The 14,007-nt window shown below is 41.2% G+C and overlaps 1 protein-coding gene across 1 annotated transcript in view; it reads left to right on the top strand.

Moving 5' to 3' along the window:
• The window catches only part of NRG3 (neuregulin 3), a 1,269,559-nt gene extending 1,258,185 nt beyond the window's left edge, over positions 1–11,374 (top strand). The window contains exons 8-10 of the mRNA XM_045293415.1: positions 2,798–2,971; positions 8,959–9,030; positions 9,273–11,374. Coding sequence (XP_045149350.1) covers positions 2,798–2,971; positions 8,959–9,030; positions 9,273–9,780 — 754 coding nt within the window. The 3' untranslated portion in view covers positions 9,781–11,374. The remainder of the gene's footprint in view (positions 1–2,797; positions 2,972–8,958; positions 9,031–9,272) is intronic.
• Positions 11,375–14,007: the final 2,633 nt, after the last annotated feature.

Below are 14,007 nucleotides of genomic sequence, written 5' to 3'. Positions count from 1 at the left end.
GCTCCATTCCGGGCTATTCTCTCAATGGCAGGGAGGTCCCTTCCTCTTCTGACAAGGTTCTTTTTATACACAACAGGATGACAATCACAATGAAAACCAGTAACAATCACTCACAGTTGAGTCATATAATACTATCAATATCTTCACCCACCTTTTCTTATTCTGACCCATGAGGAAAATGCCATTTGGGGGGAGTGTCAAAGACTGTGGCTAGAAGAGCCATAGAAGACCATTTAAAGCAGAGGAGCAGCTCAAGAAAACAAAGCGAAGTATTAACATGAAGGGTGCAAAAATCTGGACTTGACTATAAGAGAAGAAGATGCCACGCTCTTGGCGAAGTGATGAATGATGTAGGAACCATCAAATGGGAGGAAGATACAGAGTCCCCGAACCAAGGATTGACTAGCAAGTAACCATCTCAAGAGGTCGTATATGATCAAAACCCAATAGTATTAAAAGAATAAATCCAAGTTGCACGGAGTGCATTAACATAATAAGGAATGCACAGAATCGCCAATTAAAATGTTCCAACAAACTGACTCAGTTCTAGGAGCAATCCTTTGTTTACGAAATTTGCAAGATGCTACCTGGCCAAACAACTGAGAGAGAACCGTATTAGTGCTCCTTGCAAAGAAAGTTGGCCTACCAGAAGGCAGAAACTATTGAACAATATCTTTAATATCAAGGAACCCTGGTAACTGGGAGGTCAGCAGTTCAAAACCACCAGCTGCTCTGGGGAAGAAAGAGAAGGCTTTTTACTCCTATAAAGAGTTGTAGTCTCAGGGGTAATTCTAACCACAGGGGCAGTTCTACCCTGCCCTCTAGGATCACCATAAGTCAGAGTCAACTCGATATCAGTGAGTTTGCTTTGGGTTTTATCATTAATATCACATGCAGGTAACATTTTCCTCAACATATTTTTTTAAATGGCTGCAGCAATAGATTCGGAAGGAACTTGTTGGAATTCAAACGGGATTCCGAAGGGATCAGAAGGAACCAGTTACATCATTGCTGACATCAGATTAGCTGAAAGCAGAGAATAACAGAAAGATGCTTAGTTGTGCTTTGTCACTTGGCAAGGGCATTTGCCTGTGTGGATCATAACAAACTATGAAGAATCGGAACCAAACATTTCATGGTGCTCATGTGGTACCTGCGTGTGAGTATGAACAGGGTAAGGGGATCGTGTATAAAGTTAGGAAAGGTCTGTATCGGGGTGGCATCCTTTCACCTTACGTCTTCAATCTCTATGCTGAGAAAACAACAAGATTGGAATAGATGGCGAAGAACGTGGCATCAGTATTAGAGAAAGGCTAATTAATAACCTGCAATATGCAGATGGCATAACCTCGTTTGCTGAAAGGGAGAAGGATGGAGGCACTTGCTGATGAAGATCTGAGATTGCAACCATCAGCATGAATTATCGCTCAGTGAAGAGAAAATAAAATTCTCATAAATCGACTAAGAGAAAACAGCATGATAGAGAAAAGATGAAAGTTATCAAGGATTTCATTTTACTTAGACTCACAATCAACACTGCCAGAGCGGCAGCCGGGAAATCAAACGATGCACGACACTGAGAAAATCTACTGCAAGCCTTTTCAAAGTATGAACGAGCAGAGGTGTCACTTCTAGGACCAACGTGTCCCGGGACCCAGGTATGGTATTTCCCTTGCCCTCATATGGGACATGAATAAGAAAGGGGTGAGAAGAATTTTCACACCTGTGTTCTGTTGGTGGTGAACGATTACAAGTGCCACAGACTGTCAGAATAACAAAACACATCTGAAGAAGGACAGCCATTATGTTCCTTAAGACCAAAGACAATGAGATTTGGTCTCATGTGCTTTGTAATCAGGAGGGTCCAAGTCCTGGGAAAGGACGTCAAGCTTGGTAAAATAAAAGGTCGGCAAAAACAAGGAGGTGCTCATTATGCAGGGGCTACAACAATGAACTCCAGCTTCACAATGACGAGGCTGAACCATGACAGGGCAGTGTTTCTTTCTGTTGGACATCTAGTTGCAAAGAATCTGAGCCGACTCAACTGACACCTTACAACCGTAAGAACAGCAGTTTCTAGCAGGTATTTCAAGTTTGAGACAAACTTTTAGGGTTAATATGTGCTTTCCTGTATAAAAATGTCATCCTTAAACTCAAAATGAGACATCTATCATTAAATTCTCTCTTTCACAGAACATCTAGTTACTTGGATGTTTGGGTGTGTGAGTCAAAAAATCCATGGTGAAATATTTATTTAATGAACACTAAAACGAAGAGCCATTTAGTTTCTCAAGTTTGACAAAAATATTGATGAATGAACTGGGAATGTAAAATATACATTAAGAGAATATAAATTAAAGTATGGTGTATTTAATCTAGCACCAAAACAAATGAAACTATGCCACAAATCAAGTCAGAACTTGTTGATAAGAATCTGTTGAATTCTTATCAGTGTCTAATGAAACAGCCATTTCCGTTTCTAATAGGCAGTTGGCTATAATGGCTTAGAAAATCAGCCGTTCGTGGAGTTGAAACCTGAATCTTGAGACTTCCTTAAGCCCATCATTCGTCTTCAGTTAGAAAGCTGCAATTGCTTAAACAGTTGTGTTCTAAACTGGAAAGTCAGAGATCTGGGAACATCTCCGTTTCCCCATCTCCAAGGGTAAAAAAAGGATCTAACCACTTCTGCTCCAGTCCGAGTCCAGATCCAACCCCCCATGGAGGGCTGCAGGCCCGCACTTTGAGCATCTAAGTGTACGTTTGATATATTTTGTTTGTTAATTTTCTTTCACCCCAGCAGGGGTCTCTCCTCTTGCTGCAGCCCAGGGTCAAGGAGTGGGATGCTTCATAGGAATGCCTTCAGAAGGACACCCCCTTTGCCTCGAAATCGGCTGGGTGGAATCATGGGACCAGCATATCAGCAACTTGAAGAATCCAGGATCCCAGACCAGGATACAATACCTTGCCAAGGGTAGGTCTTAAAGGCAATGGAATTTAGAAAGGCTGTCATTAATAGTATAGCCTTAAGCTGAATTATAACACTTCTTGTGATTTTATTCCGATTTCTAGGTCAACTGGTTTTTTATGCTTGCTACTACCATCCTTATCCCACCCAAGATGAGGTCACTTATAAGAGAATAGGCGGAGGAGCCCTGTTGGCATGATGCAGAATTAGGTAGATGCTAGGTCGAAAAGCGATATGAGTCCAGGAAGAAAGCAATGTATATACAGGTACAGATATATTGGTCATTTCTTATACATACTAAAACAATTAGGAATTTATCGTTTATCCTTAAAGATGAGATTTCTTCATAGGACTCAAGTGCTCCTTTATTGAGGCAAATAAGGGATTTCGAATTGAAGACAAATCCCTGAAGCGGCATTGTGGCAGTGTCCTGCAACATATCCTCAACATCTGTTTCCATGGGGAATTCTTGAATGTGGCTCACGCGATGTTGAAAGTGAAAGGCCAAAACACTGTCTGATGTACTCGGACTTTCTGACTATTGAGATTGCAAGGACCGGAGGGTGGGCTTCGACTTTACCGTGACTGCTGCTCGTTGTTACAATGAACAGAGTATTCCTCTCTCGAGGTGACGACACAGATGCTCACAAGGCACACAGAATGGGGAGTCCATATAGGATGTTAGCCACCAGGCACCGATTGGGGAGAACCCTCTCAGTCCATCATGGCAATTGTTACTTCAGTGGGTATGTGTGTACATACAGACCCATTCAATCTCATACTCAAATTCAAATCTCTGCTCTTTACTACCATGGTTCCCCGAAAGTAAGACAGCCCCCGAAAATAAGACCTACTTACAGTTTTGCCTCTCGCTGAAATATAAGGCATCCCCCTGAAAATATGACCTCCCCGAAAATAAGGCCCCCCGAAGCTACCATAACTCTGGACTCTGGACCGTAGCAGCGGGCACCACTGTGCAGCACACTGTTGGCCGCAGCACAGCCAGAGCCAACAGGAAGTGCGAGGTCTCTTAAAAAAACAATAAACAATAAATGTGTACCATATTCTTCTTCATGGAAAAATAAGACATCCCCTGAAAATAAGACCTAGCGCATCATTAGGAACAAAAATTAATATAAGACACTGTCTTATTTTCGGGGAAACAGGGTAGTTAGCTAACTTGGGAATGTTTTATCACCTGAGCTCCAGTTTTCTCCTCTCTAAACTGAACAAAGTACTACCAACCTCTTGGCGGGTTCTTGGGCAAGTTAGATCTATGAGAGGGCTACAAAGAATTTTTACAAAAGTGGCATGGAAAGATAATGGAATTTTTCCGTGAGCATTTGCAGCCCTTCCTGTGTAGATGTTTCGGTTTTTAAACACATTGCGCTCAGCACATAAGTAGAAAAGTACTGGTATTTGTTGTGTAGTTCCTGTCATTAATTTTAAGAGCATTAAAAATAAAGGCTAACTCCAAAAACGTCTAGAAGCAGTGTCCTCACTCAGGCCAGGCCCCTGTGGCATACCATGATGCGTTTCTCTGGATGCGCCCAGACAGGCTTCTGCCCTGCCCTGGTCTAGCTTTCCAACTCTCTACATCAGCTGCAGGCGAAAGCAGTCAGAGGACCATTACAGAGTCCCACCTTCCTCTTCTCCCAGGGCTGGGATTATACATAACTGTGCCCTATTTGAAAGAGCTCAGTAACAAATTTCTTTAGGGAGACTAGAAGATAGGAAGTAAATAGCCTGTGGCCGGGCTTGTAATTTTGAAGCAATTCCAAGTGGACCGCAAAACGCAATTGGTGCAGACCGGGAGTGACAGCTCCAGATTCCGCACAACAGCCACGTTTCCCAACACGTACAGTGCACGTCAAGAAGCAGTTGGCCTCATTCTCTTAAAAGATAGTTAGCAGAACATGCGTGTACTATCTAGCGTGACAGCAAGGGAAAATCAATCTCAGAAGTGATGGGAGTAGAGAGGAGCCCAGCCTGTGCTGCCTTCCTTTGTTGGGGCCTGCCGAGACCAGACCTCCAACCATCCCCACTGCGGGCATGGTCTGAAGCTGCACATGCTCCACGCAGCCATCACGCTTCCCCTTACGTTTCGTTTCGGTGATGAGAGTGTCCACTGCTTGTTAGTTTGTTGATTTTTACCGCCTAAAACTCACACCTCTTGTGTATGTGGTACTGATTTTGTTGTGATAAAAATCACCATTGGGTGAGAAATATTTTCTCCAGCTGGCTGGCCACATGTATTTTCCCGGTGTCTGATATGCACCAGATGTTGATAAATGGTGACTACTAAGTCAAAGTCACTACATGCTCCACACAGTGAATCGCAGGGAGCAATTTCATTCTCAGTTCTGAAAACCAGCTATTTTCCACTCCTCGGGGACCAGCTCTTCCCTGACTGAAAATAGGATTGGTAATAGAATTTCACAGCTAAAGGCCCCCTTCATATCTGGCCCTGGGCTGACGGGGGTGGGGGGGCTAAATGGATTTGCAGGAGCCATCGGTCTTGTTTGTCAAGCCTGTGGGTGCTGTCTGCTGGGTAAGAGACGGCCTTGCAGTTGCTCTCAACGGCATTAATTTCAGCCTCGCTTACATCCATCAGTCATTTTAGTGTAACCGAGCGAAGGAAATTAGGTGAAGGGGAACTTCTTGGGGATCCCTTCACCGAATTGGAGCTCTAACCTGGTGAGAAGAGCTTTAGATCAAGGAAGTTTAGACCAGGCTAGTCAAACGAATGCAATCATATAATACACAGAAAGAAACAATCACAAAAGTGAAATTCACACCTTCAAAGTAGGTGGGAACCACAGCACTGTCAAGTGAGTATCTATCACACTTCACCACTTATTCTTTACCGACGTGTAATTAAGCACAGTGAACATGGCAGGATTTAAATACCTAGCCGGAGGAGGAACAAGCTAAGTAAAAGGGGACTTCTGGTTGCCAGCTCCCAGCAGAAAAGTGGATTCTTTCTAGTTATTTCTTTAAAGGAGCCCAGGAGTTACAGCGGTTAGGCGCTGGGCTGCCAGGTGAAGGTCTGTGATGGAAACTTGCCAGCCATTCTGTGGCAGAAAGGTTACACTCTGCGGGTTCAGAGATAGCAGCTTTGCCAACCTTGTGGGGTGTACCATTGTACTCTGTCCTGGAAGCTCTCTGTAGAGCCGAATGGCCACTTTAGCAGTCACAACAGGTGATAAGTCAGTTCAATCTAATCCCTAGGCCCTGGATGCTTGAGTTCTTTAGGGAAATGTGGATTCTTTGTTGTGATTCCATAACGTTTGGCAACCAAAGTAAGTGGCTGATTATTAAAGATGGAATTCTTCATCTTTACCAGGATTCTTTGGATCCTATAAAGTAAATAAATAAAACAATAAATCCCCTGCCCTTGAGCCACTTCTGACTCATAGTGACCTTGTAAGCTTTTGTGGAATCTGACTTCCACGTCTTTCTCCCAAGGAGCACCTGGTGAGTTTGAACTGACCCCCTCCCTAACCTTTTTTTTGAACAGACTTTAACCACGGTACCACATAGTTACAGAATAAATGCACTTGGGGGTTTTCTGCAGAACAATGAGAGGAACTCCATGAATCATGCACTCGTAGATCAAACTTGTGAAAGATGAATGGCTCTCACAGGGCACAGCCCCTCGAGTCCCTTCTAACCCAGAATCACAGCTAGAATTTAGTTCCCCATCTTCTACAGAGGGTTAGCTCACTGCTACTCAAATAGTGCCAAGCACTCACAGCAAAGCTAGGAAGGATACAAAGATTCCAGATGGACACACAATTAAACAGTGTACATGATGTATTCCAATTAATCTTCCAGCAAAGTCTTGATTGTTTTCATTGATAAGAAAACTAAAGCTTAGAGAAGACCGTTTGTGTCTGAGTGTATGTGAGGGTTTCGGATCTTGAATCTGTGTATGATTCTCCCCCCTCAAAAAAAATCAAGCTTTTAAAGAGATAGATGTGTTTATACACCATGTTTATATCATGGTGACATTTTGGATGTCAATTTGAAGCCATGTGTCCAAGGCGACTTTTGAGATAACACCTAATTAACTACAAATCCTCTTTCTCATCTAAGGTCTGCAGTTGTACAAAGTCCAGCATGGTGGAGCATTGTTAAATGTGTTTACCAAGTCGATTTTCTCTTGCATGCAATGGTGTAGTCTATGGTCTTCTGAATCCTGTACTAAGCTATATAAGAGGCATGCTCCAAGTTAGGCTTGAGTTGTTTTGATTAATTTTAGTAATCATTTCTTATGAAAGATTTAATGAAGCTAGAGTTGACCAAATCCTTTGAGATAGTTATGACCTTATCTGAATTTGCACACCTGATTTTTTGATCCAGGTGTACAAATTTGCACTTATCACCATCACGTTTCATCCTATTAGATTCTTTCCACTGATATACTGTGTTGCTAGTGCAATATAATTTTATTTCATTGTTTGGGGAATATAACTTTATAGTAGCTATGTTTCTTGGCTCTATGTCATTGGCAAATCTTGTAAGCAGCTCTTCCTCTTTATGAATATTAATGATACTGACAGTAAGATACTAAAGACAGAAAGTGAGAGATTGAAATGCCTCTACATTTTGGGAACTAGATTAATAGATCAGAATGGTTAGGCTCAGATTTTCAGTCACGTAACATTAAATAGAAAGGAGTGAATCTCTAGGTAGTTCCTCATGTGTGGATATGCACAGGTAATGATTAAACCTCCCCAATATGAGTTCTGGTACCTCATGGAGTGACTTTCATAAAGACTCTCTGGGTTTGGTAGCAATGATTAAAAAAAGACACCTCCTTTTAATTTCTTATTTGACCACGTATTAAAGATATAATGTGGGGCAAGTCGTTAGAGTGCCTACTAATTCCATTTATTCACCTGTTATGTGACAATAATAATAATGAGTTGCAATAAAAATAATAAATTCAAAGATTTAATCACACTGAAAGGGCTTTTACACTAAGACCATTATGCAGGTGTTAGTTGATACTATTAAGTAGGAAGATAGATTTTAAGTTGGATATAAAGGGATCATTTCTCTTTAAAATTTGTTCATGGAACCACACCCTCATTCCATTGATGGATGGCCAACCTGTGTCAGTCATGCAAGTGGAGGAGGAGATCATAAAGATGACTGTGTCTATTGCCTGTCTTCGCACAGTCTCTGATGGGGAATCCTGACTTGTAACTGCTCCATCATATCCTGAAACTATAGAATTCTATTTAACATATGCCATCCTTTGCTATAATTATGTGTATGTGTATAAACGTGTTTGGTACCTGAATGATAATGCAGGTCACAGAGAATGAGATTGATTATACTGCGGGTACATAGGATTACATTACTTTTTTTAAAATTTAAGTTCATTGAATCTTTAAATGAAAACCAAAGAGTTGAGTGATACAATAAAATGTTATTGTTTCTGTCCCAAAGAACATTTTATTAACTTGATGACTGCAATATATCCGCCTCACTCCCTGGCACTGGAAACTCAACGTAAGCAAATTCATGAGCCCCCAACAGGCAAGCCTGGATTCTGACATCTTCAAATTACGTGGAATGTGACATTGGCATTCTGACCCCGCTCTGGCTGGGCCACTGTGTAATTCCCTTACAGGATTCTAGAAAGTTATTTAGGAGAAGCTGTTAGACTGGTACCGTCTCTCTTCAGTCTACTGAAGAGTCAACCCCAGACAGGCAGAATTGTTTGCCCCTCACTTCAATATCACTTCAACCATCTGGCCATGGGACGGAGTCCCAGAGGAGATTGATTCAGACCTTTTAAAATCCACACCAATCAGAAGCCTTCAGCACTGGGGTGAGAAAGGGGTCCCAAGGTGCCTGCCGGACAAAAGTGGGGCTGAAAGGGTGGTCAACGTGATGAGTCATTCCTTTATGGGTTTCCTGTTGGTCACAATGGGAAGGCCGCACTTACCTGCTCAATCCCTATTTACTTTGTATTCTAGGATAGAGGTCAGGAAGATTATACCCCACCTGCCTATACAGCTGTGGTGTGTTGAAAGCTCCCTGGACTTAAAGTAAGGAGACCTGGGTTTGAGTCTCAGTCTGTCACTTATTTTCTGTGTGACCTTGGGCAAGTCACTTCACCTACCTGAGCTTCAGTTTCCTTCTCTGTTTAACTGGGCACATCCTCTCCGTCTCATGGGGTTTCTGTGAGAATTCAGTGAGCTGGTGCATGTGGAAAGTGAGTTTTGACTGGATAGTGCTCTGATAAAGGCCAGTGGAAAGCAGCGCGTTTAACACTGTGCTTCTTTTCCAGGTATCAAGCCAGTGGTTTAAAACTGCAACACAATGCATCAATCAATATGCAACTGCCTTCAAGAGAGACAAACCCTTACTTTCAAAGCCTGGATCAAAAGGACCTGGTGGGATGCTCATCCACACGGGCCAGTTCGGTGCCCATCATCCCTTCCGTGGGCCTGGGGGAAACCTGCATGCACATGCCAGGGATTTCAGAAGTCCGAAACATCAAGTGGTGCACAAACTCCTATTCCGCAGAGCTGGTCAACGTTAGTGTGCCCGTCAGTGACTGTCTCCGAGCAGAGCCACAAGAAGTGAACACACTGCTAGAAACGGTCCAGGAACAGCTCCGCAATCTGACCGATTCCAGGCGGTCAGAAGACTGTGAACGGGCCAGCGTGGAGACTGAGACCAGGGCAAGTGAAAGCGCAGCCTTCCTCCCCCTGAGTCCCACAGCCAAACCAGATGGCGAGGCACAATTTGTCTTAAGAAACGAACTACAAAGAGACTCCGCATCGACCAAGTGACTCGAGATGTAATCACCTGTGCATTCTCTGCTTTGCTCCACAGGAAAGAGAGGAAATTAAATACAAATAATATGCATTAATTTAAGAGCATCTACTTAGAAGAAACCAAATAGTCTCTCGCCCTCATATCATAGTGTTTTTTAACAAAATATTTTTTTAAAGGGAAAGAAATGTTTCAGGAGGGATAAAGCTTATGACTAAAGCTTTCTGATAGAATTCTGATTACAATTTCACTCAGTCCCAACACTGCCCTCTTTGACGTTCAGATAATGTGTGGGGGCAATTCAGACACGCAATCCCACAGCACCAGTGATCTCCTAAGAAAGCGCTGGTGACCACACAGTTTCAAAGACAAGCTGTATCCTGATAGGGGACGTGCCAGTGAGCAGGGAACTCTTACTAGTGAGCTTGCCAGTCCCAATCCCTAAATTTCAAATTCACCTGATCGCCTCATCACAGGTTATGCCATGCCAACCAAGGTAGTGTTTCCTAGTTGATTTTCCCAAAATGGCACAAAGACTTTGGAATGCGAAAGAGGATCTGACAGACAGACAGAGAGAGAAACCGGAGTCAATCTCCACTACTCCACGTGCCACTTGCCTCTGCTATTTGAAGATGTGGGATCTCAGAGGGCAGTATGACATTACGGTAGAAAAAGAGACAAAAACAAACAAACAAAAACAAGAGAACCACAATGTTGTGTCACTAAAATCATGCTAAAAGAAATGTTTTTCTTGGAGGTGATTAGGGACTCTAAAGGAACATTTCTCAATATGTGCGTGTGTGTGTGTGTGTGTGTGTGTGTGTGTGAGTGTGTGTTAGCCTATGAACATGTGAGCTTGCTTGTGTGAGCACTGATATGCTGTGTGCATATGTGTGTTCATCGTACGTGTGAGTGTGCATGTATGTGTGTATTCAGCTTGCTAAAATTTGTTCTGAGACATCAGGGAATATACTATTCAGATAAAGATTTCCCTTTTAAATCTGTTCACCTAAAAGGTTTCCATGAAGTGTAAAGTTCAGTTCGTAAGTTCTGAAACCGAGGCCACTTGCATGGCTGTGTGTAGGCCACTTTCTGACACGAGTACTCTTCAAAGAAACACTTGGGTTCATTCATGATATCAGGAGCTCACGGCGAGTTAATTAAGGAGATCTGTTTATTTCGAATCATGGGTACTTACACTAGTCACCCAAGTTGACCAAATTATCAAATTGGCAGTAACCAAATTGCCTTCTCATCATCCTCATTGCTCTTTCTTTTATAGCAATTCTACCACGTGCGGACCAAGATGTTGGCCTCTGTGGTTAGTATGGAAATAATAGATGGTTGCAATTACATACCCCGACTCGTTCAGTTCACAGGAAACCCCTACAAGAACAGTAAATTGTGTTGTATGTTCATTTGGAATAAAGCAATATTTTTACCACGGCTAAGGTGAACTGAAAACTCTCCTGAAGATTTGTCTGTTTTATTTACCCTTACTCTTATTCCAGGAAATTAGTGTTCACATAACCAGTCTTTTTCCAGTTCTTGGTGGTGTTGAGTTGTTATGTTTACACTGTTTTAAATAAAAAGGCACAGTATTTGAAAGAACACACAAGATTTCTTTTACTAGAGTTTGGGAAACCTTGGTGAACATTTCCTCTGGGAACATTCACATCTCATTGGAAGGGCTCTGGGTTGAAACGATTCCTGAAGCAAAGCTGAATATATCCGATTCTTATTTGAGGTGAATTGAGTTGTTGCCACTGAAAACACATTCAAATTAATATTTTGAGGTCCTTCTTGCCATTTAGGAAAAAGGAACAACAACGAAAGAACCCTCTATTCTTATCAACGTTGATTAGTAAAAAGTCAAGTTCTCAAGTGTTGGAAACACTTTGACAGAACTGCATTTTGTCTTTTACCCTACCAATGTGCGATATTTATTGATTGCCCCCTTATTTTTTCTGTTGCTTTAAATACTTGGATATTATGATAAGAATATTCAATTAAGGATCCGCTTTTTGATATTTAATCATCTAAATTGTCCTTTAAAGTACTTAATCGTTCAGAAAAGGCTAGAAGACAATCTTCATTTACAGCTATATAAAAATTCAAAGGTGAATAGCCAATGTGTTCTGAATTTCAAATATTTATTGGCTGGCCTCACAAACCTGTTTGTTCACATATTAATGTGCGTGTGAGCTTCCTTTTCTTTTAACCCAAACAGTATTGATTGCTTCTGAACCAAATCCAGGTAGATTCAACTAATTAAGATGCAGGAGAAGTTATTTTAATGTATTATTTACTCTGAAAGTATTGAAGATTGTCAGTTGCACCTGTGTCTTGACAAATGAGGTAAAAACACAATGTTAACAAATTTAACGATTTTAACAAATGAGGTAAAAGGATGTGCTATGTGATCGTATAGGCCCTACGCTTTCCAGTGAGCATGAACATCAGGCACGTTCACTGGTAGTCTGCTATAAATTTAAGATCTCAATTACATTTTTAAATGATATTCAAGAGAAGATTGACCTTACAGAACACATGTTAATAATTATTATCAGTAGGGTGTTTTTTTTTGTCTTTTTTTTTTTTAACATGAAGCTCTGCTGTGAAAACTCTCTAAAATGCATTATCTTTGGGCCCCAGTTGACAAGTGTTAATAATACAAGACTTTCGATTGGATCTAATAGGATCTACACCCGTAGCCATCATTGCACTGTCCTTGAAGCTCATATCACTGTGAAATGTGCTTTTCTCTACAAGACAGTCTTTATTTTGCTTGGTTTCCCCTTATTGTGTGAATAGAAAATTGGAGCTTTGTAATTAAGCAGGTTCATTATTTATTCATTATTTCTTGGTGAATGAATGTCACCCACTATTTTTTTCTTTGAATCGCTTTCTGATAGGTGTTTTTATAAGGAATGTGTTGTATTACTTTGCCAGTGACTTTGGTGGAATGCTGTTCTTTAAAAGACATGAGCAGGCTATACTCATTAGGAAGAAGAGAAATGATGTTGAAAACTCAACGTGAACATTTTCTTGCTGATTTCCCTATGTACACTCAGAGTTCTGTGCTTTGCACTCTGGCCCAGATGCTACCTTTCTATCAATTAAGGATGTGGCTTCTGTAAATTATCACTTCTCCAATGACTTATTCATATTAATTCTAAATAGCAATAGCTAGGTCCTCTGTAGAAGGAACAAACAGTGTTGACTTTAGGGCTTTATTAATTAGTCTATGTTGATAGTAACAGGATATCGCATCCACCAAAAAGAGAATCCTAGTGCCAAGCCAATTACAAAAGAAAGTCCATTGGCTTCCAGATTGAATGCAATTTATGATCTGAGCAGAGTTTCTGATGAGCAAGGCTAAAAGGGCCAGACTTTGACCTCCACCAAGATTTGCTCTGATATATGCAGTGGTTGCTCACCCCGATCCTACATTCTGGTGCTATCGGACCCATGTCCCATAGAGGAGGGCCATGCAGGTCCCCGGAGTCCATCCTCTTAGAGCAGAACATATGGCCCTGACTGCTGTGAAACATTTCCCAAATGAGTCAGTAGTATACCTAGAAACTTAGCAGGATCGCTGGGATTTTTGTTCTTTTGATAATTGGGAAATATTTTATATATCAATAGTACTTTTATTATGATCCAATAATTATGGATTCAGAAGCGTGTATTGAAGACTAGCATGACAATCCTGTGTTTGTACTCAATTCTTCAAAAAAATCTATTCTTATCCAGGAAGAAGAGTGGACACTTCCTGGACTGTTCTCAATTTTAAATGCATCCCAATGTGCTGTTTATGAATGAGATCTTTAAATAAGCTTTATCTCTCCCTCTTTCATTTTATCTTTCCCTTTTTAATGAATGAATGAGGGCAAAAGGAAACCAGTCATTTCGCAAAACCCACAGTGTTCTCTGATACTGTTTTTCCACTATGACTGTTTACGCACACTTAAACACACTGTGTGTGTCTGGATACTTGATAGGATTGATCACTTGCTTATTTTGGCTGCTTTCTATCACAAATATTAAAGTCATTATTCCCATATAAAGCCAATGAAATGAAGTTATTAGCGACCAGCAAACTTGTCAACACTTAAATCATATCGAAATATCCGTTCCTTTTCATTCTCAGGTAAGCAGAATTCTCTTTGTGTTGGAAAATCCTCAAAACACGGGAATAAGATATATGTTAATGAACTCTAAGAAATGAATAATAGACCATG

This window comes from Echinops telfairi, unplaced genomic scaffold (assembly GCF_000313985.2).
Source record: "Echinops telfairi isolate 266 unplaced genomic scaffold, ASM31398v2 ScPeMD7_2010;HRSCAF=2546, whole genome shotgun sequence".
Classification (NCBI taxonomy): Eukaryota; Metazoa; Chordata; class Mammalia; order Afrosoricida; family Tenrecidae; genus Echinops; species Echinops telfairi.
This window is presented reverse-complemented; position numbering and strand designations above follow the sequence as displayed.